Raw genomic sequence first — 23,284 nt, 5'->3', positions numbered from 1 at the left:
TACCTATTTCTGTATTCCCCTACTTTGCAGTGTCAGTGCTGGTACAGACACATAGTGGGAATTACAAAGCTGTCACGATGAGGGAGGCTTCTGAGACACTAGCAGTGCCACCACAGAGGAGACTTCTGCTTCATCTAGCCAGCATCTGTGGCCAAAGGTAAGGTTTCTACCCCGCCAATCCAGCCAAGGGCCTCATTCTGAACAAGAGAGTACTTTAGCATGGAGAATGGAATTTGACCATTTGCTCAAATGCCACAACATCGGGATGCTGAAGGGGTTCTTTGCAGAAGAGTGGGGTAAGACAGCAGGGGACCATAACCCACTAACTCTGCTCATCTGAAAATGCGCAGCTGTGTACGAGAAAGTAAGTCTCGGAGAAGTATGGATGCTGACAAGAAATGTTAGAATATCATATGAGACAGTTGTGGCAGGAGATTGAGCAAATGTAGTGCTGAAAGCACTGCTCATTTTCTTCAAAGGAAGTGTAACATTTGTCATATCACTGCCTTGTATTTGATGTCTGTGGTCACGCTCCCACTGCACTGCTGTCCTGGTTTCAGCTGGGATAGAGTTGATTTTCTTCCTAGTAGTTGGTATAGTGTTATGTGTTGGATTTAGTAGGAGAATAACGTTGATAACACACTGATGTTTTCCGTTGTTGCTAAGTAGTATTTATACTAAGTCAAGGACTTTTCAGCTTCTCATGCCCAGCCAGCAAGAAGGCTGGAGGGGCACGAGAAGTTGGGAGGGGACGCAGCCAGGACAGCTGACCCAAACTGGCCAAAGGGATATTTATTCCATACCATGTGACGTCATGCCCAGTATATAAACTGGGGGAAGGCTGGCCAGGGGCCGCTGCTCAGGGACTGGCTGAGCATCGGTCGGCGAGTAGTGAGCAATTGCATTGTGCATCGCTTCTTTTGTATAATCTAATTCCTTTATTATTATTATTATCATCATCATCATCATTTTCCTTTTCTGTCCTATTAAACTGTTCTTATCTCAACCCACAAGTTTTACTCTCCCCCACAACACTGGTTGGGGAGCAGTGAGCGAGCGGCTGCATGGTGCTCAGCTGCTGGCTGGGGTTAAACCACGACAACTGCTCAGTGCTGCTGCTAAAGTTTAGGCAAAGAAACATACTGGGTGAAAGAAATGACAGACAAGAAAAGCACTGCAAGGAACATTCCTAGTGTACTTGCACTTGTTTTGATTTTTCAGTAGAATCAAGCAAATCCAACTTACATCCACCAAGTAATCAAAAACACGGGAATGAAGGGCCTTGGCCAGTGCATCCCTGGTGTAGCAGGCTTGTTCCACATTTAATGTTACATTAATGGACTCAGATTTGCCTCCCCACTTGCTGTCCATCTGTCTGCTGGTCAGTTTTTCCTTTAGGCGGTCCTGGTTGATTCCCAGGAGAAATGCAGGGAAAGCCAAAACTGCAAGAAGGATTGGAGTTGCTGGATTATGACTTACAGACTAAACCAATAAATAATGAAGGGGAAAAAAAAATCAGCTGTATCTCTAATAACAATCAGCAGTAATAAACCTTATGGGGCACACAGCTTAAAAAGAAAAACAGGGATTTATGTCTTTAAAATTTCCCTAAGCCCCCCAAAGACATTTTCAACTCTTTACTTACATGGATTTCAATTAAGATAAACCACCTTGAAGTAAAATAGTCAGCTATTTCTGTACCTTCAGTCCTTCAAACATGAAAGCTGGCTTAAGTCATAGTTTTGAACTATGTGGTTCAAATCACTCTTGGAGGAGATGGAAATAAAACATAGAGCTCACACATTAAATAAAATTGACACCATTGAAAATTCTTTGTAAAAACATGAAATGTTTAAAATATGATAAGGAACATGCTATCTGCTTCCTAATATTCTTTCCCTTTCTTCTTCTAAGTTAGGATATTGCAAATAGTTTTCAATTGCCTTGCCATTTATTTGGTTTTGGTTTTTTAACCCCTTATTCTGGATGTCCTTCAGAAATTCTGGTTTCCCTTGTTTAAAAGTAAAGCAGAAAAACACATCTGTGCAGTAAGCAGCCACAATTCTAGTATTCTTTGCATTTGTAGCACACGGTGCACGTTAGCTGCAGGTGTCATACACCTTAAGGAATGGAAAAAGAGAAATGGCTTGAAAACATATGGAAATAGCTCCCAAGGGCAGCTCTTGGAGTTGGTACTGCACCTCCACTAAACCACATAATCGTCTAAGAGTGTTTCCTCCAAGCTCCTTTGCTTTTTAGATCTACTTTACTGGTGTGAGGAGGATGTAAAATAATCACTAAGGCAGCAGCCACTTGTGCTTTACACATCTGTAACGTCACAGCATGATTTCGCTAAACCCTCCAGTACTTTAATCCAAAACTATTTTTAAAACTGCTAATAACTGGAAGCTTTCTGAAATCTGATTTATTACCATCAGCAACCTGATTAAACTTACCCTAGGGTACTAGAAACCACACAAGTAACCAAAGTTGAGTCACTGGCAACATCTCTGGTAACTCACTGAGAACTCAAGTTGAAGAGCACATGAAAAGGTCAAACATCATATGCTTTAAAATGGAAAAGAATGTAGGTAATCATACACCAAATGTTCTGGCATCTTTACAGTATATATGAGCATAAGTATTTAGTTAATACTACTGTAAGAATTTATGAAGATAGTATAATGGTAAGAACCACCATGCATATCTCAAACTCTTCCTTCACAGTGCTAATGATTTACTGTAAAGGAACAGCTGGACATGACTTGATATAACTTCACATTCTTAAGATGCCTGATTATTTTCCCTAGTTAGGGACCATAGAGTTACCATCTAGAAATTACTATAAAGCAGTATATGCATGTAATTGAAAAAATAATCCTCAAAGAGTAATCAATAGCTTTCCGTGGAATAGTTTTAAATACAATCTGTGAAGAAAAGCCAAAAAAGACTAGGTTCACTTCATCAGTTTTCAGAAAGTGTAAAATAAATCTTTCAATACAATGCAAGCGTAAAGAGGGATGGTTTAAATTGTTTTCTGCCATCCAGGAGAGAACAAGTAGTATTTGGCATGATTTGCAACACGGAAGATTTAGGATAAATAATGAGAACATTTTTTTCAACTATTAATATAATCAAGCACTGTAACAGATAGTAATCATTGGCAGTTTTAAAGAAGTACTTGTCTAAATGTCTGTCAAGAATGGCCTGTATAGATTTGATCCTGACTCAGAGTAAGAGAGTAGAGTTTTTGGTGTCTTGAAGAATGGCCTTTGCATGTTTTTCTGCAGTTGGCTATATAATAACAAGAACACTATTGACCAAATTCTTAAACTTTTTATTATTTCAGACTTATACAAAGCATGACTTATCAGTGGTCTTTCATTGTGTTTTATCTTTTGTGGCAATCCCGGCTATAAACGCTTTACTATTTAGTTGGCTAGGACAAACAGTAAACTGAGAGGAGGATTAATGGAAAGAGAAATGAACCCAACTTTCAACTTCATAATGCAGGAATTGTACTAGACATTGCTATTTCTTCTCCGGCTTCTTTAAAATGCAGTATGTTTATGAATAGGTTCTATATTCATTCTGTCTGCTGATTTTTTCAATGTATTATTCATACAGAACTTCTGTATTTATATCCCAGTGAGCAAGAGAAATATGGTGCACATGGCTCATCATAGAAATACATTCACATTTACCAACTTATTTTCAACTCACGTCTTTTCGGTTTGTTACTTTCTGATACAACACACTGTATCTATCATCTCATCTGGCAATTAAATGTCTTGATTTCGTTGAAAGATTTAATACTGTGATTTACATGGAAGCACAGTAGCTCATTTGGAATTGTAAGGCACATGAAAAATCCAATACTTTTCTTTGGATGTATAAAATGCCACAAAATGTTTTTCTTTGGGTTCACTTACTATTCTCTCAAACTGAAAAATTAAGGTTAAAAATTAGTAATTTTCGTTTCCCAATTTCTTAAAACAAATAGCAGACTACTAACAAAGTTGAGTGGGAACTTGACTACACAAAGATACTTTATTCATATTTAACTTACCTAAAACTAAACAAATGCAGTTTTCCTAAACATAAGGACCATTCTGAAATAAGAGTTATGAGAACAGATAGATATGTATAAGCTACTACATATGTTGCACTTATCTACTCTGTCCTTAAACTGTCGAAGTAGTATAAAATCAACATTAGATGCAAGGTATAAATCATGACAAAAATATTTAAAACTCGAGATCCAATAATCTTTCAAGATCTTGCTGACGTGGGCCTAGCTGATACAAAACAATAGCAAGAGGTGAAGGATGCAAGGACAGTGCATTGTGGATAAGGATATAATAAGGAAAGAGTTACACAGCAGATGCACCTAATACTGAAGTACCGGTTGAGAAATTTGAGACAGGGAGCATAACTGTAGTATGTAAATTCTGCATTTCAATTCAACCCTGAATTTGTTTTCAAGGCATCTCTTCTGGATGCATGTACATACATATATGACTGAGTACTGGCTGTGTACCTGAGACTGGGCATACTCCACAAGTTGGTAGCTGCTTTCACATGGCAATGAGGTCAGACAAATCACAAAAGAAACAGGTGTTTTTATGAATGTGTGCTGATGCATTGACAGGAGCAGAGTTCAAGTTTGCTTGAAAGCGTTTCTCACAATTTCTATTCTTTCGTACTCAAAGGCTGGAAAAGGATTTCTTAAATTCAAAATGCAAAACTGCACTCCTGTTAAGTCAGTGGCATGGTACAAGACAAAACAGCCTCAGTACCATTGGTTTTGGGAAAGAATCTAAATTAGCAGCCTCGCACTACAAGAAATGATACACTGTGTTTGGATAAGCAGCTCAAGATTGCAGTTCACCTTATGCCGTCTGGGTTGCAGCCCCCTGCTAACTCTCTAACAGTTTCAAGAGGTACTTACACTCCTCACTCTCCACTCCTGCATAGTTGCCAACTTCTTTGAAACTGATGTTTCCCAAATGCAGTATTCCTGCCACTATCTGCAGCACCAATGCCTGTTCCTCTGCAAAGATCCCAATCACACTCATTGCATGCTGGGAAGAAAAAGAAAAAAAAAATTGGATCAGTTGAAGAATCTGTTCAGTGACTCTTGTCACAGAAGTCCTTTTAAAATTTTGATGTTAAAAATTTGAGTTTTTCAAAACAGTTCAAATACCTAAGGCAATTTCATTACAGCCTGCACTGAAGTTTCAAAAGGTACCAGATGTCTTACTTCAGCATTTTTGTATTTTTTTTAATTTAAATACAGAAGCATCTACACTATTTAGAAGATGTGTTAGCAAAATAAACTCTGGAAAAATTAAAGTCACTAAAAAAAAAAAGTGCCTGCTCTTAAGTGTCACACTAAAAATAGTCTCATTGCAAAATGGGAAACAATGAACTTACGAGACAGTGGTTTTATTCCTTCTACACAGACAGTTTATCCACTGAGACTAAGAACTGTGAAGCTATACTGAATGACTCTAAAAAGCAGCACAGTCTGTCTGGCTCCGGCTGTGAATTTTAGCCACTTACTAGAAAATAATCCACAACAACAGTGGGTTTTGGAGTCTAGAGTACATGGTAACTCATAGAATATCTTCTCAACTGACTGTTTTTCTAAAATACCAAATTAGCTAGAATACAACAGTAACAATTTTTTTTTTTTAGGCCTTTAAATGTGCTATATATATAAATAAGAAGATGTGTTAATATGCTTATTTTAAATAGTAAACTTCTAGTAACAGAAGATCAGCAAGTTGACATGACTTGCATAAAGGTCACACAATGAATTGGCAACAGCACCGATAAAGATCCCTGATCTATGCTAAGGCCCCTTCTCCAGCCTTTCAGCTGCACTGTTTTAAGTAGGCACGGAAGATCAGTCACCACTAAGAATTCAGCTAAAATAGGGCACTCTTATATTTTCTTCTAATGGACGTTCCTCACTGTGTTTGCATTTCTCATTTTTCATACTGCAGATTATCTGCCCTCAATTAATGTCATTCAAATTGCACCCTTCTGAAAAACAACAAACAGAAAACAAAACGCCTTTCTGTAAAAACAATCTATCTTCTCAGGATTGTTAGGCTGCAACATAGGACTTCCTCCTCAGTGTAAAATATAATTAAAATAACTTATATCTACATTAATTTCTCATTCCCACATTAATACACCAATGTCTTTGCTACAAATGGACAGTGAAATGAACATACATCCACCACTATTCAAATCATAGAGTACAAAACTCACCAATGTTTCTTGGAAATCCAATTTGTCATTGATATCATCAACTTTGTAGGACCCAGAGAGACTCAGATAGTAATAGTAGTCCATACTGGTAATGCCAAGACTGCTTTTTTGTTCTGAGGAGGCCCCTTCAATTAGCTGCAGAAGAAAACTCCCCAAATTAGGTATCACACAACAATCTTCAGCAGAGACGAGGCAGGTCAGAAACAGGTGACTGAGCCTGAAATTACTGGGAGAGATATGGCTAGTGCTGTGCCAGGTATGTATCCTTCCTCTATTTTGTTAACTGTTTTTAACCCAAAAGACCAGATTCTCATTCCCATTCCCATGAATGGTTTAGTTCTAACTTCCACATCTAATAAAAAGCAAAAACTGCGACTGACTTGAATGCCTTCCATTATCTTTACCTCATAAAGGCAAAGCAGGTTTTCCAATCTTCAATGTATTATCTAAATCCTCAGGAGCAATGTGTTTTCCATGCCTACTGAAAGATAGGCAGAGTTGAAAAAACACAGCAAAAAAGCATTATTTGTGACTCTGTGAGGCCAAGTATCCTTTATGCCCGTTATGTGAAGCCAGTTTTGAACTGCTCCGATACTACGTTGATTTGAAGCATGGCTCAAGTCACACCACTTAGCATCATTTAGGCCAACAGGGCCGATAATAAATAACACAGTAGTTAAAAAAAAGTTCCTGTACTCTCTGTGATGCCAGAGGAGAGGCCCCTCAGACCTATGTAAAGTCCACGCAGTTGTGCACAGACATGGCTGCAATAGGAAGGAATGAACAAACTAATCTCAGAAGATAATAGTCAAAACCCTACTCTTAACTCCTGTGTCAAAAAGCCTCTCCAAGCCACAGAGGAAAATCAGCAGGACAGTGCAAATTGTTCATATCCCTCGGAAGAGGAGAAGGCACAGCTCCTGGAGCAATTCCAGCTCCAACTCAGCTTTCCATCCTGGCAATGGCACTTCAACTTTATGTGAAGCTGCTTACAGTCACTTACAATGCACTGTCTTTACTCTAGTTTTGTAGAGCTTGATCAACGGCACTTCATCAGATAAGGAACTCGCATGTCAAGGACCAGTGAAGGCCAGAAGAGCCTTTTGAAACACAAAAAAAGTGGGGATGATTCAACAAATAGATATTATCCTAAATGTCCTAGAAAACAACTGAGAATCAAATCTCTCTTTCACAGCTGTGCTATGGAATTCCAGAGCAGAAGGTATAATTACACAGGCCAGTTTAAAAAGGAATCTGTTGGAAAGTTCTCATTTTCTATTATATTCTACTGGACTTTTCCATATGGGAGTTCACAGTGAATTTCCAAGCAAGGCCTTTGAAATATTGAAGCACTTTTGTTCTGGAGCTGAAAGGCAGCTAGGTAGGTCTATGTTAGATGGTGTCTTAACAAGCTATCAAGTTTCCCAGTGATATCCAGATTATCTTCTTGAGTGCGCATTCAGTAGTCTCACTGTGTTGAGAATGACTTTTCAATCAAAAGGAAAAACTGGTCCTAGTTATTTAAAATAACTTCGCAAGGTTCTATACACTTCTGACCTGGTAAAAAATGTGAAAACTCCTCTCTCCAGGATTCCTCATTACAACTCGAGATTTTTCCAGTAGGAAGTTGGAGATTTTCCCTCCATCTGGTTCTCCACCTGGGCTAAACTGGATTTCAAAGTATTTCCCCTGCAATAAATAAATAAAGCTGTTGAATGATTAGTAAATACAAATCTGAAATCATGCACTTGTACTGTACCTCAAGGAAGGTTACCAGGATATTTAATCTTTATGGATGCAGTGACACAGCTGCCTCGAGGTATAACCTAAGCTTAGATTCTTGAACTATCACATATCTTTCTTTCTGCATTTACACAGCGCTAGACTTGGGATAATACGTCATGTGTTAATGCAAATGTAGAGAGGAATTCAGTGGCTTCTTTCCACTGCTGAGACTCTTGCTTAGTATAAAGGAAACCATAAGGCTCACCTATACGGGAAGTAAATTTAACAGATTTATGACCAACAGCAAACATAGCATTCTGGTTGGAAGCAAGGTAAAGCGATTATCTTTTTCTCTCAGGGAGACATAAATTGCATTAACACTCACCTTGGCTGAGGAACAAATCTCAAATTTGTAAAGCTTATGTGTAACTTTTAAAAACGGAACCTACAGTATGTTAGCTAGTGAACAGTCATTTCAAAATATTATCTTGAGTATTTTATAATGACAGACTGAAAATAATTCCTGCCTACTTTCCGTACATATTAGTAAAGGCATTTCCAATCAAACAACTCTAAGGATGGTTTAATCTATTTTTAGAAAAGCTATCAAATTATTTTGGTTTAAACATGTATTACTGCATATATTTTACTGATCTGGAAAACTGGCCAGTTTGTTGCTGATAAGTTATTTGCTTGCTAACTGAACATTTTATAAATTGTGACCAGTACATATTGTAAGAGAAACAAATGCACAACCTATATAGAATGAAATAAAGGCCTCTCACTTTATAATTTATTTAGATTTACCTCATTTGTAGCCAATTTATATTATAGTCCTGAATACTGTCTCTGTAACAGCACAGAAGTTGGAAGAATAAAGTAATCTCTAAGGTAGACGGACTTACAAATCTGCTGGAGTTGTTGTTCCGTACAGTTTTTGCATTCCCAAAGGCCTCCAGTAAAGGGTTGGACTGCAGAATAATATCTTTAACATGCTAAAATTTTAGGAAATGAGAGAAATACAGATTCAGAAATAGACATTTTTAAAGTTCTTACAGATTTTCTAGAAAACCATGACATCTAAATTGTATATTAAAAAGCAAGAAAGACTGCATCTGTAAGAAATCCTCTTGATCAGACAAGGAATAGAATCTAACCTTTTTTTTTTTCCTCACAGCTTCTAGTTCCTATTTTTTGAAGAAAATCCTACAAAATTGAACAAAACACCTGAGGCTAAAACCTAGTCCTTCTGTTCAATGTTCTGCCAAGCAACACAGCCAATAAATTGATCTGGTTTTTTAATCGTCTTGATTTTAAACAATTTCCTTCTTACACATGAGCACTTAAATCTTTTTGGGGGGTCTGGAACCACAACCAATGAAGTCAGAGCAGCATGAAATTTAGGAATCTGCAAGTGCTTCAGCAACCTTTTGGGATCAATGATGCTGCTATCTAGCTGTCTTAGAAAGCAACTGAAGTGTGTTACAATTGTGTCTTTATCTGATCCTAGGAGTTGGAAGTATGGACGAGATATTAGCTTTTGAACAAACCCAATGCATGGTGGGTTGTGAAGAGAAGACTGAATTTTGTTTCAAAAGAAATGCTCAAGGCAACTTACCAACTTCATCAACTGTTACTCTGTAATCACTAAGAATATTTTTTAGTTTTGTACAAAAAGCTGGAATCTTTTAAAGAAAACAAAATATTTACTTATAAAGTATGATTATATTTATTCCAAAAATAACATAATGCATACTTTATCACTTTCTTGTCTACCGAATTATTCTCTGCAACGTTCCCTGTATCACTGTTGTGCAAAACTAAGCAGAAAGAACATATTCAACATCAGACACTGCAATAAAGCAAAAAAGTAACAGTAAGCACTCAAAAAGAGTAGACTAGTAGCAGCTACTACCTATCTACCACTGCCTGTCAGTGAATGACATTGTACATCATTAAGGGAATTTTTATGGCTAATTCACTCAATTAGCTTCAGTTAATAGGTTTCGATAGATAGAGCAGACATTGATAGTATAGGTATCAACAAAAGCAACTATTTGTTGTTTCAGCTAGCTTTCAGATACTCTAATTTTGACTAGATAACCTCATAAAGCAAGACGATGTTCCTGCTGTTGGCTCTCTGACGTATGCATACAAATAAGAGATTTAATGGAAGTAATAAAAACCTGAAAAGCCAGTTCAGTTTTCAACAGAATGCCAACACAAGAGGAACAAGACCCCACACATCTACTAAAAGGAGATTGGTTGTTGTTCTTAATCTGGTTAAGAACAATAATTAAAGTACCTTTTACCCCTTAACTAAAAAAAAACCCAAAAAGCTTGTAGACATAATTCAGCATGAGAGCTACAAAACTTTTAGCACAGATGATTCTGTGTCTGTGGATTTCCCTCATATGGCTCCCATCACACAGGCAGCCGAGGAATCTGCAAGCAAGCAGTTCACTCTCCACTTCAGTTGTGTCTCTGTTGTTGAGGGCTTGTATGTACTTCTAGCTGCTCACCCACAAGCTGCTTTGGTAGAGTGCCTCTTGGCTGCCAGTGTCTGCCAAGACGTACCTTTGTCATTCTAACTCTGAAGTAAACTTTAGACTGTGCTTATGCTTCGGTATTACTTTATATCAACTCACCTGTACTTTAGGGCCACCTCCTGAAATTTTGGAGATATAACTCATGATATATTTAGCAGCTACAGTCTTTCCAGCACCACTTTCCCCACTATGGAAAAAGGAACACAAAAATGTACCTGTTAGTTTTTAAATAACTCTAGAATGGAGTAATTCAAGGTGTATCTTGTGCAACCAAGACTAGGTACCTTAATAATGAATAATAAAAAATATACACCATATTTACATCGGGTAAGCTGGGAATATATAGACTGTGATATAGTATTGTAGCGTGGTACTTGTATATGTTTGTGAATAAATAATTTTGAATATATCATCTTGCATGGACACCAGAATCTCTATGGGACTTCAAAGTCAGAAAACTATGTAAACTGAGAAATAAATATACTTAAACCAAGATGCGCAAAAGAGAACAAGTGTGTTAAGAACTCAATTCCCATCTAAATTTAGTGGGACAACACAAAAACTCATTCGAAAATCCAAGCTTTGAATGGCATGCCAGATACCTACTTCATTGCAGAAGCCTTTTGTTTTAGGTGTTCCTGAATGAAATAATGCGACATTATTAATCACATCCTGAATGACGGAAGAACTACCTTCCTGTTCCTATGGTTCTTGACAACAGGGTACAAGAAGTCTTAGTATTCCATACTAGCTTTCACAATTCCTTCCTTCCATTATAATATTTCATTTCAACTGTGAATAATGCTTACAACATCAGTAGATTTGCCTTCTCGTGATTAGTAAGCTTCTCAAGAGGGAAAGAAGATTGGCATGCTAGACAATCCAACCTCATGCTTTATTTCATACCTTAAAACTAACTTCATTTCAACAGAATTCCCCCAGACTTACATAAATGTTGGTGCAAGTCAGCTTCGACCTTAATGAATTTACCCTGACCTGGACAACTATACTAATACCAAAATACAACACATGGATGTTGGTTCAATGTCATAAAGATATCTGAAATATTTTTTTTTTCTTGTGTGAAAGTCTGTGCTATCTTTAAGCTCCTGAATAATTTCAGTGAATGTTGTTGACTCTTCTACCCTGCGCCTACTTGTTCCTGGATATGGATCAAATGCCTATCTTTTCCTGCATAAATTTTAGCTACGTTTGCCAGAGAAACACCAGCGTGTCCTGCACAGGAAAAGGACTTGCTGAGAATGTCAACTCAGAGCTCCTTATCAGCAGGAGTAATGGAGACATTTCCAAAGGTTTAATTCTGAAAAAGCTCCCCAAACTGCCAAGCTGCAAATAACATTTTACATCTTTAAAGCTTCCAAACAGTACAGAAATATTGAAAGGCTTTTTGGGTTTTTTTCTCCCCAGAAATATTTTCATGCTTTTGTCGTCTCCTGACTGCAGTTTTACAGATCAAACAGGAAACTTGAAAAGGTGAAAAAATACTTCATCATCTCATCTGTGAAGTGTGTACCATGATTTTTATTATTCTGAGTCATCTTTTCCTAAGCATTAAGAAGAAAGCCTGTATTACTGGCATCTACTACATTCACAGGGACAGACAGAGTTTGCTGGATGGCAAACTGTATTTAGAAGTTCAAACCAGCAATAGTTGGATAATTAAAATAACGTTATTTCAAAATTTGCTCACAGTAAATTTGCTCATCCTGTTGTAAAACAAGACAGACAAACCAATCTAAACCGAATCATACTCTTCAGTTTATATAAGCTGTTTTCAACTGAATACAGAGGAGGATCTGGGGCCAAACACTGAATTAGTTTGATCAGGTATTATTTATCACGCAGTAAAAATGTAACACATTTCTGTAAGATTTTCTTTGATGCATAAATTATCCTTCTCCGCGTTGTTCAAATTAAGTATGGCTTGTATTTCTCATTCCATAGTGTCTGCCACGAAAATTGATCTGGAGGAATATAGTTCCATGTTACTGTTACTCCCTGTTTTGATATAAGTGGTCCTTTGTATTAAATTAATTTGGCCAAAAGACTGCCTTTTAGAGTTTGCTTTAGATTTATGCATGCATACACTTTTTTTCAGCTTTATGCTTTTATTGATCAGAGACCAGTAAATTGCTCCAATTAAACTAGAATAAAACAGGATGGACGATGCATTATTTATGAATCGGAGTAACTTTATCTGCTGGGATGGTATCTTGCCCCCGGTAAAGCTCAGGTAGTTAACTGTAACAGGGAAATTGTGGCATTCCTGCCAAATGATTCTCATACAGAAGCTTTTTCACATATATCTTACTGCTCTGCTGCTATTAAAACTATTTTAAGAAGATGTAAGAATAATTTTCTAGCTTGGTAGTTTTAAGGATGCTGGAAGTACAGAGGTTTTTAAAGGTTGAAAAAATTATTCTAATGGCTTCAAGTAAGTGGATTGTGGTACTGGCAATTTTCTCAGAGACTTGTCTTACTAGCACTATTTGCTACTTCAGAAAAGTGACATTTTGTTCAGCAAAGTCAATTTACACTTAGCTGAAATTGTAATAAGACTACAAATGCAGAGGGAAAATTTTTTGCTCCTTCCTTCTTTCCCAGAGGAAATATAATCAGTGAGTAGAGAAGCAAGATCCAATACACAGCCTCATCCTTCTCTCTAAAATTAATTTTCTAAGTGACATTTAATACACTATCCCTGGCTCCAGAACAATACAAGTAATACCTATGTACATCATCAGGACAATGTAAAAATTTTAATAACAAATATTTATAAAGAAGTCTTGGATCTGCCAGTAAAGACCACTGCATATGTAAAATACTCTGATGTGTTTGGATAAGCTTTTTAGTTTATTTACACAGAAAATTTACTTTCTCTAACTATGTTCAGAGAAACCTCAGTAGCATAACTTCAGTGAAATATTTTTCCTTTCTGAATCAGAGTTTTTACCTAACTTTTCTTACTGGATTAGACTTATGTTTCTACCACTTCCTCATTAAAATTCAACCATATTTCCAGCTAGATTCTGTATAGATGTTTTAGAACAATCAGTCATTTGAGTCTTCTGGAAAGTTGAGATACAGAAGCTGACTAGAAATCTCATATTAAATTTTGAACTTAATAGACTTAAGACAGACATGAGTTGTTCACTAAAAACAGCTGGGGTGGTAAATGATCTTTCCATTAACATATATTTGTAGTATTTAAGATGGCTCCTCATCTATAACAAGACATGCATACATGTAATTTTCTTAACGCACTATATGTGCTGCAATTACTCCACTAATGAAACAGGCTTCCCTGGCCCTAGAAAGGTTGTTTGGTAACAGTTTTTCATTTTAAATTAGTATTATCACATAGAAAGATTATTTTTAGTTTCTGTACTAGCCTGCTCTGTTCCTTCTGTTCCACCAGGGATTTTCAGTGAAGTCACTCCAAATTCAGACTAGTTGTAAAGCAGAGAAGCAAACAGGCACCTACCTCATAATAACCATAATGTTATCATCACTCATTTTCCACAGGTCAAATTTTTATAGCAAAAGCTATGGTTCACTGAAACGCAAAGGTTCATTTGAAACTACTTAGGTTCAACAGACTTCTGTGGAACTGCAGACAGACAGAACTATACCTCAATTTTTTGAGAATCACCAGTTTAGGGGCAGAAATGGTAAAGTCCTTGGCAGCTATTAAGTGAAACTGATAGGCAAAACCACGAAAACACGAAGGCAGCTAGAACATTCATTTCACTCAAGAGCTACAGTATCTTGGGAGCTTCTAGTCTGCCACCAATCAGGCATCAGTCTTCCAAAAAGGAACTCAGGGAACAATTCAGATATGAGAGACAGGAATATGGGCATTTTGTTTCATATGGCACCATGCTGCAGCCGGGGGCCCAGAAGAGGGAGGCCCTTAGAAGAGAACAGCTCAGTGTAGCAAACTGTTAACACGTGGTTGACCTTCCTACACGTAAAATCAACAGTTTCTACAGAGTTACATACACTTTGCTGATACTAAGAGGGACATACCTATGCACTTTTCCACTGTAACATGTCACCCAGGAAAGCTCTGCCTGGACAACCCCCAGGCATAGATTCAAAGAAAGAAAACAGTGAATGTAACTTTCAAACAATTACTTCTCCCAAGGTTTCACAGCAGCTCATCAGTGATAAATTAATATGAAATCTATTTTCACACTGGATCATTCAGTAGGGTACAGGAACGCTTGCACATGCAGCACCTCCACACGTAAGACCCACATACTAAGCCCACTTCTTTATAATACTCCTGGCAAAAACATTAAATCAGTAAGTGGCTGGTGCAAGGGCATTTAAACATAAACATCAGTGACCATCCACCATTTCCTTGCAGGTTCCAGCCCAAGGGATGGCATGCACTAAGCTACAAGGCATCTGACCTGACCCCACCGACACCCTGGCCCCTTGGGGCTGTGGCATGGCAGGGCACACGGACACCCCACGGAAAAGACCGGAGAGGGCGCCCTGGACAAAGAAAACATTCAGTCTTGAAATCTCTCTTTTGTTAAATTCAACAGCAGTTAATTCATAGTGCTGCCTCTCACCATGTTCCACAGAGAAATGACAGAAAGCTGAAGAAAAGCTGTTATTAATAAAATAATGACAGCTTCCCTTCAAATTATTTTTTCTTTTTCTCCTCTTTCTTTTCCCTAGTTCTTGGGAAAGTCTCATAGGTCGGTGGTCACCAAACACTTTTGATCACACACGCCATCATTAAAAAAAAGTCTGAGCACACACTCCCAATGTATGTATATAATTTATCTATTTATAAATTACATACATCTACTACGGAACATCTAATATTTTCTTCCCGTATCCCGGTGGATTTCACTGCACAGCCTCTGAGATGCATGCACCCCACTCTGGAGACCACTGCCGCAGGTAAAGTGCAGTTCCACATGCACTACAGTGAACCTCTTAAGTTTTACACATAAGAAGGAAAGTCAGAAGGGGTACAGTGTACCAGCTCAAATATCCTGCAGTTCTTGCTCTCTGCACACTTTCTTCTATCATACACCAACCATAAACCCACAGATGAGAACAAAGCATACCTCTGGACCCAAAACTCACTTTGATTGTGACTTCAGTAATGCATGTCATTAAAAAAGTTCAGTAATAATTCTACAGTGAATTTCCTCAGCCTTATAATTAGATTAATAGTGAAGACAAAATTAATTTTCCAGTATCTCTCTCCTCCTTTTGTCTCTGAATGCAAGAAAAATTCCAAAAGGAACAAAAGTACATTTATTTTTAACGGGGCGGAGGGGGAGAAGGAAATAGTACTAAAACCAGAGTATGGTAAATGCAGTCAGAATGTTGGATTTAACAGTATCTGTGGCTGCTATAGTTGTTAATCCATCTCTCTCATGTATTCATTCAAGCTATTGCAGTTTTGGTGTTGGGCATGAAGCTGGCTATGTGAGAGAGATTTCTTGTGGTTAAGCTACCATTAGGATTTCACTGGAAAACAAAAGGGAGGGTCAGAAAGTACTTAGCTATCCTAGAAAACTCCAAAATATTCAGTGGTCATGGACACAGATTTTTACTGATATAATAAAAAATAAACTTTTCTGCTTCTTGAAGTTGAAACACCAAAGGAAGATGGTAAAATATTTTTTAACAGATCTTTTTCTTACCTAATAATGACACACTGATTTTCTCTGTCAATAATCATGTTTCTGTACATGCAGTCTGCAAGAGCATAAATATGTGGTGGGTTTTCATATTGTGCCTAGGAGGGGAAATAGAGAATAATTTTTCAACACAGCTTTAAACAACGCAGAAAGAGCAATATAAATTTTTATTTAAATTGGAAGAATTATTTTCCTGGAAAAACAATCCTGAATCCTACTTTATACTGAATTTTCCCCAGGAATTTTTTTTGTTTGTTTAACAAAAACAAACCAAAGTCTCTGGATTTTGTTACTGATCTTTCTCTCATCCATAATTTTCTCCTAAACTATCGTAAACACCCTGTTCTAAAAATGGTCTGTGCTTGAAATATATTACTTGTCCAAGAGAAACTCACATAATTTAAGCCCATTCCACCAGTGGTCATATGCTAACAATAAACTACCTAAACCGCTACACAGAGCCTGGTGCTGTATGTTTCATTTTTAACCACTGAGTCCATTCAAACCAAATGGTTTCCCAAATCTATGGACATGCCCAACGCGAGCAGAGCAGGAAAGTGAATTTTAAGTCCCTAATGTCCTTGTGCTGACTCACTCTTCAAATTATATTTTCAAAAGTGGCATCCAACTTTGGCATCTCAATTTTTTTTTTTTATATTGTGCACCACACTTTAAGCATAAAATAGCTTAAAAACTGCCTTTGCAGGAGGAGGGACATGTCAAGGAGAGAAACCCGATGTAGATTAGAGTTAATCAGTACAAGTATTTTCTTGAAATACTAATCCTATGTTCCAGGGAATTCAATTTGAAGACTCAATATATGGTAATGGATATCAGCCAAGTTCTTCCAGGCTACCAAAACCCAGAAACAAAGGCTTCCAAGAGTTTAACCGTGTGGAATAATGTTTACATGCCCCTGAATACTGCAGTACATTTTAGACTGCTTTACTTACTGCTCCTTGGTACATTTCAATTTCCTTTTCCCCAAAATACGGCATTTGCTTGAAAGGATTCACAGAGATTAATACAGAACCAATATATGTCTGTGTTCAAAAGAAGTTAAGGTAACTACCGTTTCATAAAGTATTATCTTACCACTAGCAACCGCCAAATAACTTTCCCATCTATTACATAATACAGCACAGCTTCAAATAATAGTAAAAAAACCACAGCTTACAACAGTTGTTAATAAAAATGAAATTAGCAGGCTTACAAGAATACAAACATATCCTTCAATGGGATACTTTCATATTATCAAAATATTTATTTTAGGACAAGCCAAGTATAGAAACATGTATTAGGGGCCCAAACATGACACACCTTGAATAAAAATACAGAAAGGAAACGGCATATTTAAACTGTTTTACTCTTTGTAACTGAGGAGGTCGTACTGTCAGTATTAGAAAAGATTGTTTTGACCTTTGCAGAATATAGTATAGTGACACATTCTGATCTCACAGAGATAGTGCTGAGCATGCACAGCCGGATGGAAACAGCCACTACTGAGCTAAATTGGACAATTACTCAGCTGCATGTACCAGTGGGGGAGCTAAGGGATTACGTAATTCAGTATGTGGTGTTATCAGTGTAACTATTTACAGTCCCTAGGAGTCTTATACTGCAGGCTGCCCTGTAAGAAGACACTCAGTTTCAAGCTATTATTAGTCCCAGAAAGCTTTTCTGCAACATTTTGAATGTTAGTATTTCACCATTCTGCGTTCAGCTGCACATGTACTTACATTTACAAAATACTTTAGAAATCTTTGGAATTAGAAGTGCAGTATCCATATATGAAGCAACTGATCCTACTTTACAGGCAGGACTGGTTCATTGAGCTGGGAGTTAGGAGTGTACCCAAGTCAATGAGTCCAAATGTTGTACTGCGGGCTTCATTTAACAATCTGGAATAGTCCATAGGCAAATTTACTATCTAAGCTTTCTGTACAAAAGTAGGAAAATTAAGAGATTTGTCCTGCTGGATTATCCTATGTAAGAATCTGTTATTGTGGTGCCACAGCACAAAATGGTAACATGTTAGAGAAGTATAACTCAGTGACATAATTTCTGTATCGTCAATTTGCAATGCTTTCTTCACACATTTTTTAATTTAATTCAAAGAAGAGTAACAACATCTGGGTCTCAAATGTAATAAATCAAGCATTCATTGTATCAGTATAAACATCCAAAGTGACAGTTTTCTGTTGGTAAACAATACCAGCATTTTCTGGGATGATTCAGTAATCTCTATGCAACGTAGCACAGAGAAATGTTCATTCATGGGTGGGCATACAAACAATTGAAAGATTCAAGAGATGATCTCCATTTTAGAATGAAAAGCCTTCGCAGAACTGCAAAAGGAGTCTTTTCTCCCTACACAAAGGAATTATAATGCTTTAAAAGAAGACTCTGATCCCTCATGTGACTGCAAGTCCCCTTGGAAAACACACTTATTCCTGCTCCAGTACAAAGACCATCTCCATGTTAATCTCACTTATTTTTATAAGAAAAAAAGCATAAAAACATTTCTTCAGCACAGAGCACTAAAGACTTTGTGAATATACCGCATGGAAGATGCAGCGTTACACAGGGACAAAAGTGCTCATGTTCCTAACAGGAAAAGCTTGCCCCAATACTATAGTTTGACAAATATTGTGCAACTTTATCACGTTTCTATAAGGCAAATTTAATAATGCTGTGGTACTTTATTGAACAGAGGATCCAAACCCATGTGCACACACATATTAAAAACTTCTGCAGTTTGGGATAGAAATGTCAGCACAACTGCAACATCAATTTTCCACTATCAGCTTTTGCTAAATTGAGCTGCTACTTAGCTCTTAACCATCTGAATATATGGAAACAGCCAGGAGATGTTATATTTCCTTCCCTTTCTGCTAAAAAAAGTTAAACTCTTCAAGGAAACTATTCTCCAGATACAATTAGCAAGTATGAAAACCTGGCTACAGCAGAAGAAACAGTATCACTTTCTAGTACATAATCATATTGACTAGTGTTTACCAAACTCATTATTGCAGCTCATGTTACATTGTGAAAGCTAAAAATGAAATTTTTCTTATCTCAAGGAATTCCTTTCATATGAAATTTGGGGGGGGGGGGGAGGGGAGGAAGCAAACCTTTGGTGCCAAAATCTGTTTTTCTTGTTAGGTTAAATGTTCAGGTATTTAAATCTTTCATGTTTTCATTAATCATAGAAAAAAAAATTTTAAAGTGCGAACACTGTAGATTTACAATCTTCACATATTCACCTGTTTCCATCAGCCCATGATTCACAGCATTAACAATTCCAGAGTAAGTTGTAAATGGGGTTATGTCACAGAAGAAATGCTATTTTGAAAGCATTAGAATTTGAGAGGTGTGGAAGACAACATGGTATCAAGACACATAAACGCCTTAAACCTATTAATTCTTGCTCTTAGAAGTAGCGTTACTGCAGTAGCTTCATGTGGATGTATAAATATAGAGAACTACAGGCCTATCTTCAACAATGACAAGAACAATTCCAAATATCAAATCAGCTCAGTTTACAAAGCATTTTGTGTAATCTCAGGTGAACTGTCACATAAAATGCTCAGCATCTTCAAGTAATCTGCTTAAATAGAATACATACATGGAATTAATTTCACATTGGCTCAGCAAGTCCACAGGGCCCTGCTAAAAACAGCACTATAAAGGATACAAATATATAATCATCCATGTATCGTTTCTTTAGGTTCTCCACTATGGAATCCTCTGTGATTTTGGAAAGAAGGACCATATCATCCACTCCACTGTGCTTGACATTGTGGCTCTGCCAGTGATACCTGTAATGTCCTTTGCTGCCCTGCAGGAAAGCACAATAAGCATCAAAAAGGTTACTACATTTCTCATTAGCATTAAATAACTGAAATCCATCTATTCAAATTCCAACCTCCAAAATATTTTTCTTTCATTGAATTCTATTCCTTGATCTATGCATTATATAAAAGCATACATAAATGGTGTCAACCAACTTGCCTCTGAACTATTAAAGAATTCGCACTGCCCTCAAAAATTAGAAGGTAATTTCATGGGGTTTTGCGCATGTCTACGCACAGAAGGGATTTCAGATGGCAGACTTTCCTAAATCTAGCAGAAAAAAACAATTATCCCAACTGACATGCGGTTATTGGAAGCTAAGGATGCAAAAATTACACTCCTACAGTGCAACTATTAGTAGTGAGAATAATTACTACCCGAACTATTGAACTGGGTACAGCGGATTCTCCATCCTTTACAGTCTTTTAAATCAAACCTGCACATATGCTGTTACTCAAAAGGAAGCTGAGAGCCTGATGCAGTAAATATTCAGTGAAGTTCTGCAGATTATGTCATGCAGCTTGTCGGCTGCATATCTTAACAGTCCCTTTTGATCTGTTAGTCACCGTGCTTAACTGACATCTAAATAGATATTCTCTCCCCACACTTAGAGACTACTATTTCAGGATGCTACTGAAAACTTGTGACATTTCAAGCTGTACCACTTGAAATCAAAATCTGTTTTTTTCCAGCTGATTTGAACAGTAGTTAGGTTCTACGGATACACCCACAAACAAATTTACACCCAGTCTAGATCAATGCTATTAATTCAGCTATAAATCTGCTCTCCAAAGCCAAACCTATTTTCTGTAGCCTGGCAGGTAATGCTAATGGAGTTCTGTCCTCTTGCCTTTTTACACTTTAATTTTTGTTTATGCAATACTGAAATTAGCGATGCTGGAATTAACATATTTTACACTGAAAAGTTATAGACTATGCTATCAAGGAAGATGTGGCCAACAAAATGGCAGCTCTGTGTATTCCCCTCATTTTTTAATACCATAATTTCAAACAATGTGATTTAGCTACACTGCTGTCATGTATGTTATGGGATCAAGTCATATTCATCAGAATACAAGCAATTTATTATTATAAAGTATTTTGCAGAATAAATTAATGCATAATTTTACAGATTAATGAAGAAAATTTAGGTACTCTTTGGCTGCACTCAAGTGTTTTGAAATGGGACATAAGCAATTTACAGAGGTGCAACTTTTGTGTGTACACACTTCCACACTACCAAATGACCTATGCAACTGTACAAACACAAAAGTGTGTCTGCTGAATTGTTTCCTCCTGTAAATAGTGAAGCACTTGTACCACCACCAGGCGTAGGAGTGGGAGCTACAAATGGAGTCAGTGGAACACAAGGCTCTTATTTTAAGCTGGGTTGGCTAAAAGTGTTCATTAAACTAGTCTCAGACTATGTTTTCCCACAAACTTCACTGCATCTGTTAGGGGGAAAACCCAACAAAAACTAACAGAGACACCGAATTAATGCATAATGTCTATTGCAGATGGAGTCAGGCCTATAGGTTAGCTTCATCTCAACCTGACTGACATAAAAACCAAGGACCAACTAGATTTTTACCTCAAGTTAAATTAACTTGCACTAAATCCAGACCTGTTTTACTACTGCAGACAGCACAGAACTTGTAGGCTTTATGTGTGTTTTCTATTAAGTCTCCAGCTATTGCTATCACTGATGCAGCTGTCACTGCTAATACTGAAGACCGGTTGCAAACTTGAATTAGAAGAATGCTTTTAAATATAGTACAGCAGAGGTAAATACGTCTGAAAACACACAAACAGCAATTTTCTTGAACATGAACAATGTTACGTGAGCTTCAATAAAATAATAATCTTAAACTAGCCTAGTTTGCAGGAACCTTGTTAATTTTATATTTGTACAATGGAAGCAGTGATCTGGAAGCACTGAGAAAATGAAGGAACCAATTAATTTTTGGAAATTGTTATAAAACATGTGACTAAAAAAAATCAGTTGAAGGTTGGGTTATTGGAGAAAACAGAAGTCCAACAGAGAAGCGTAATTTCCTTCAGGGTACTCATCAGCTATTTGTGATATTACACTTGGAAAAAGGAACTGGCAGGATGGACAAAAAGGTATGGTATCAAAATAAATACAGATAATTACATTCTTCACAAAGCTATACAGAATGTGGTTTAGTATCAGATAACAGAGTAAGCTACAGAAAATGTGTAAGAAATGAGAATGGGAAAACAATCAAGCTTCCCATTGGAAGCTATGGCATCAAACCCAGTAAATTCAATGAGAAGAGGACAAAGCTCACAAAGCCATGGGATATATGGAAAATGTGCACAGTTAGCGAAACAGCAGGCTTTATAAAAGTCAGTGACTGTTGACTGTGATTAAGCCACACACACTACTAGGCCAAAGGGTTCTTTCCCAAAAGCAATGTAAACCGGCACAAGGAAGAGAAGCAGTGCCAGGAAGGCTCAGCTTGCCCTGACAGCAGCTCTCCCCAGCGCTTACACACTGCTTTAATGTGCAGCTGTAATCAAATCTGAGTACTACAGTATCACATACAATCAAATGGAAAAGGATGCAGACAGACTGAATAAAAAGGCAGCAGCCTAAATATCCAAGAAAGCAATAGCATGGAAGACAGCTGAAAGTGGTAGCACTAAGTAGTTCACATTAATAGGGTATCACATTTTAAATGGCAATTTCTATCAGTAGTTTGGAACTACTTTTTTTCCCTTAAAGCATGGCCTGACATGCAAATATACAGAGAAGCAGCAAATCATCACCAGATTATTGTCAGACTTCTCCCAAGGATCTTAAAATAAGCCCAAGCTTTAGTAGTGCCTAACTGCATCTGTGGTTAAGTTTTGCTCTCACTCTCCCTTCTCCAGGAACCTAACACCAGATGGACGGGCATGCGCAGTGGCCAACACCTCTTCGGTCTGGGCAACAAAACAGGGAGTGCTGTTTCTACGGGACACCACCTACCCCCAAGTTCTTGCCCTTCCAAGCCTGAGGGCTGACTACAGAGTCTAACCTGAATTTATCAACTTCAGTCACTCCCAACTGGTACCATAACCATGTCCAGCTAACAGTTAACTGGTTTTTATACAGTTTTGAAATAAAAAAATAATCTTCCTGTCATAAGTCATCTGAAAAAATTCCGTCCGCAT

The 23,284-nt window shown here is 37.3% G+C and overlaps 1 protein-coding gene across 4 annotated transcripts in view; it reads right to left on the bottom strand.

Moving 5' to 3' along the window:
• The window catches only part of MYO1E (myosin IE), a 132,814-nt gene that overhangs the window by 42,405 nt on the left and 67,125 nt on the right, over positions 1-23,284 (bottom strand). For all 4 annotated transcript variants that reach the window (XR_003923545.2, XR_003923546.1, XM_030015384.2 and 1 more), the window contains 9 exons: positions 19,947-20,090; positions 17,203-17,292; positions 16,253-16,347; positions 10,656-10,743; positions 8,913-9,002; positions 7,840-7,971; positions 6,283-6,417; positions 4,952-5,084; positions 1,246-1,442 (listed from right to left, as the gene is read on the bottom strand). Coding sequence is in view for 2 of the 4 variants with exons in the window: in XM_030015383.1 (XP_029871243.1) it covers positions 1,246-1,442; positions 4,952-5,084; positions 6,283-6,417; positions 7,840-7,971; positions 8,913-9,002; positions 10,656-10,743; positions 16,253-16,347; positions 17,203-17,292; positions 19,947-20,090 (1,104 nt within the window). In the remaining 2 variants the exon portion in view is untranslated. The remainder of the gene's footprint in view (positions 1-1,245; positions 1,443-4,951; positions 5,085-6,282; positions 6,418-7,839; positions 7,972-8,912; positions 9,003-10,655; positions 10,744-16,252; positions 16,348-17,202; positions 17,293-19,946; positions 20,091-23,284) is intronic.

The sequence above is a fragment of the Aquila chrysaetos genome, chromosome 5 (genome assembly GCF_900496995.4).
Source record: "Aquila chrysaetos chrysaetos chromosome 5, bAquChr1.4, whole genome shotgun sequence".
NCBI classification, from domain to species: Eukaryota; Metazoa; Chordata; class Aves; order Accipitriformes; family Accipitridae; genus Aquila; species Aquila chrysaetos.
The sequence above is the reverse complement of the archived record's forward strand: the minus strand, read 5'-3'. Positions and strand labels throughout refer to the sequence as shown.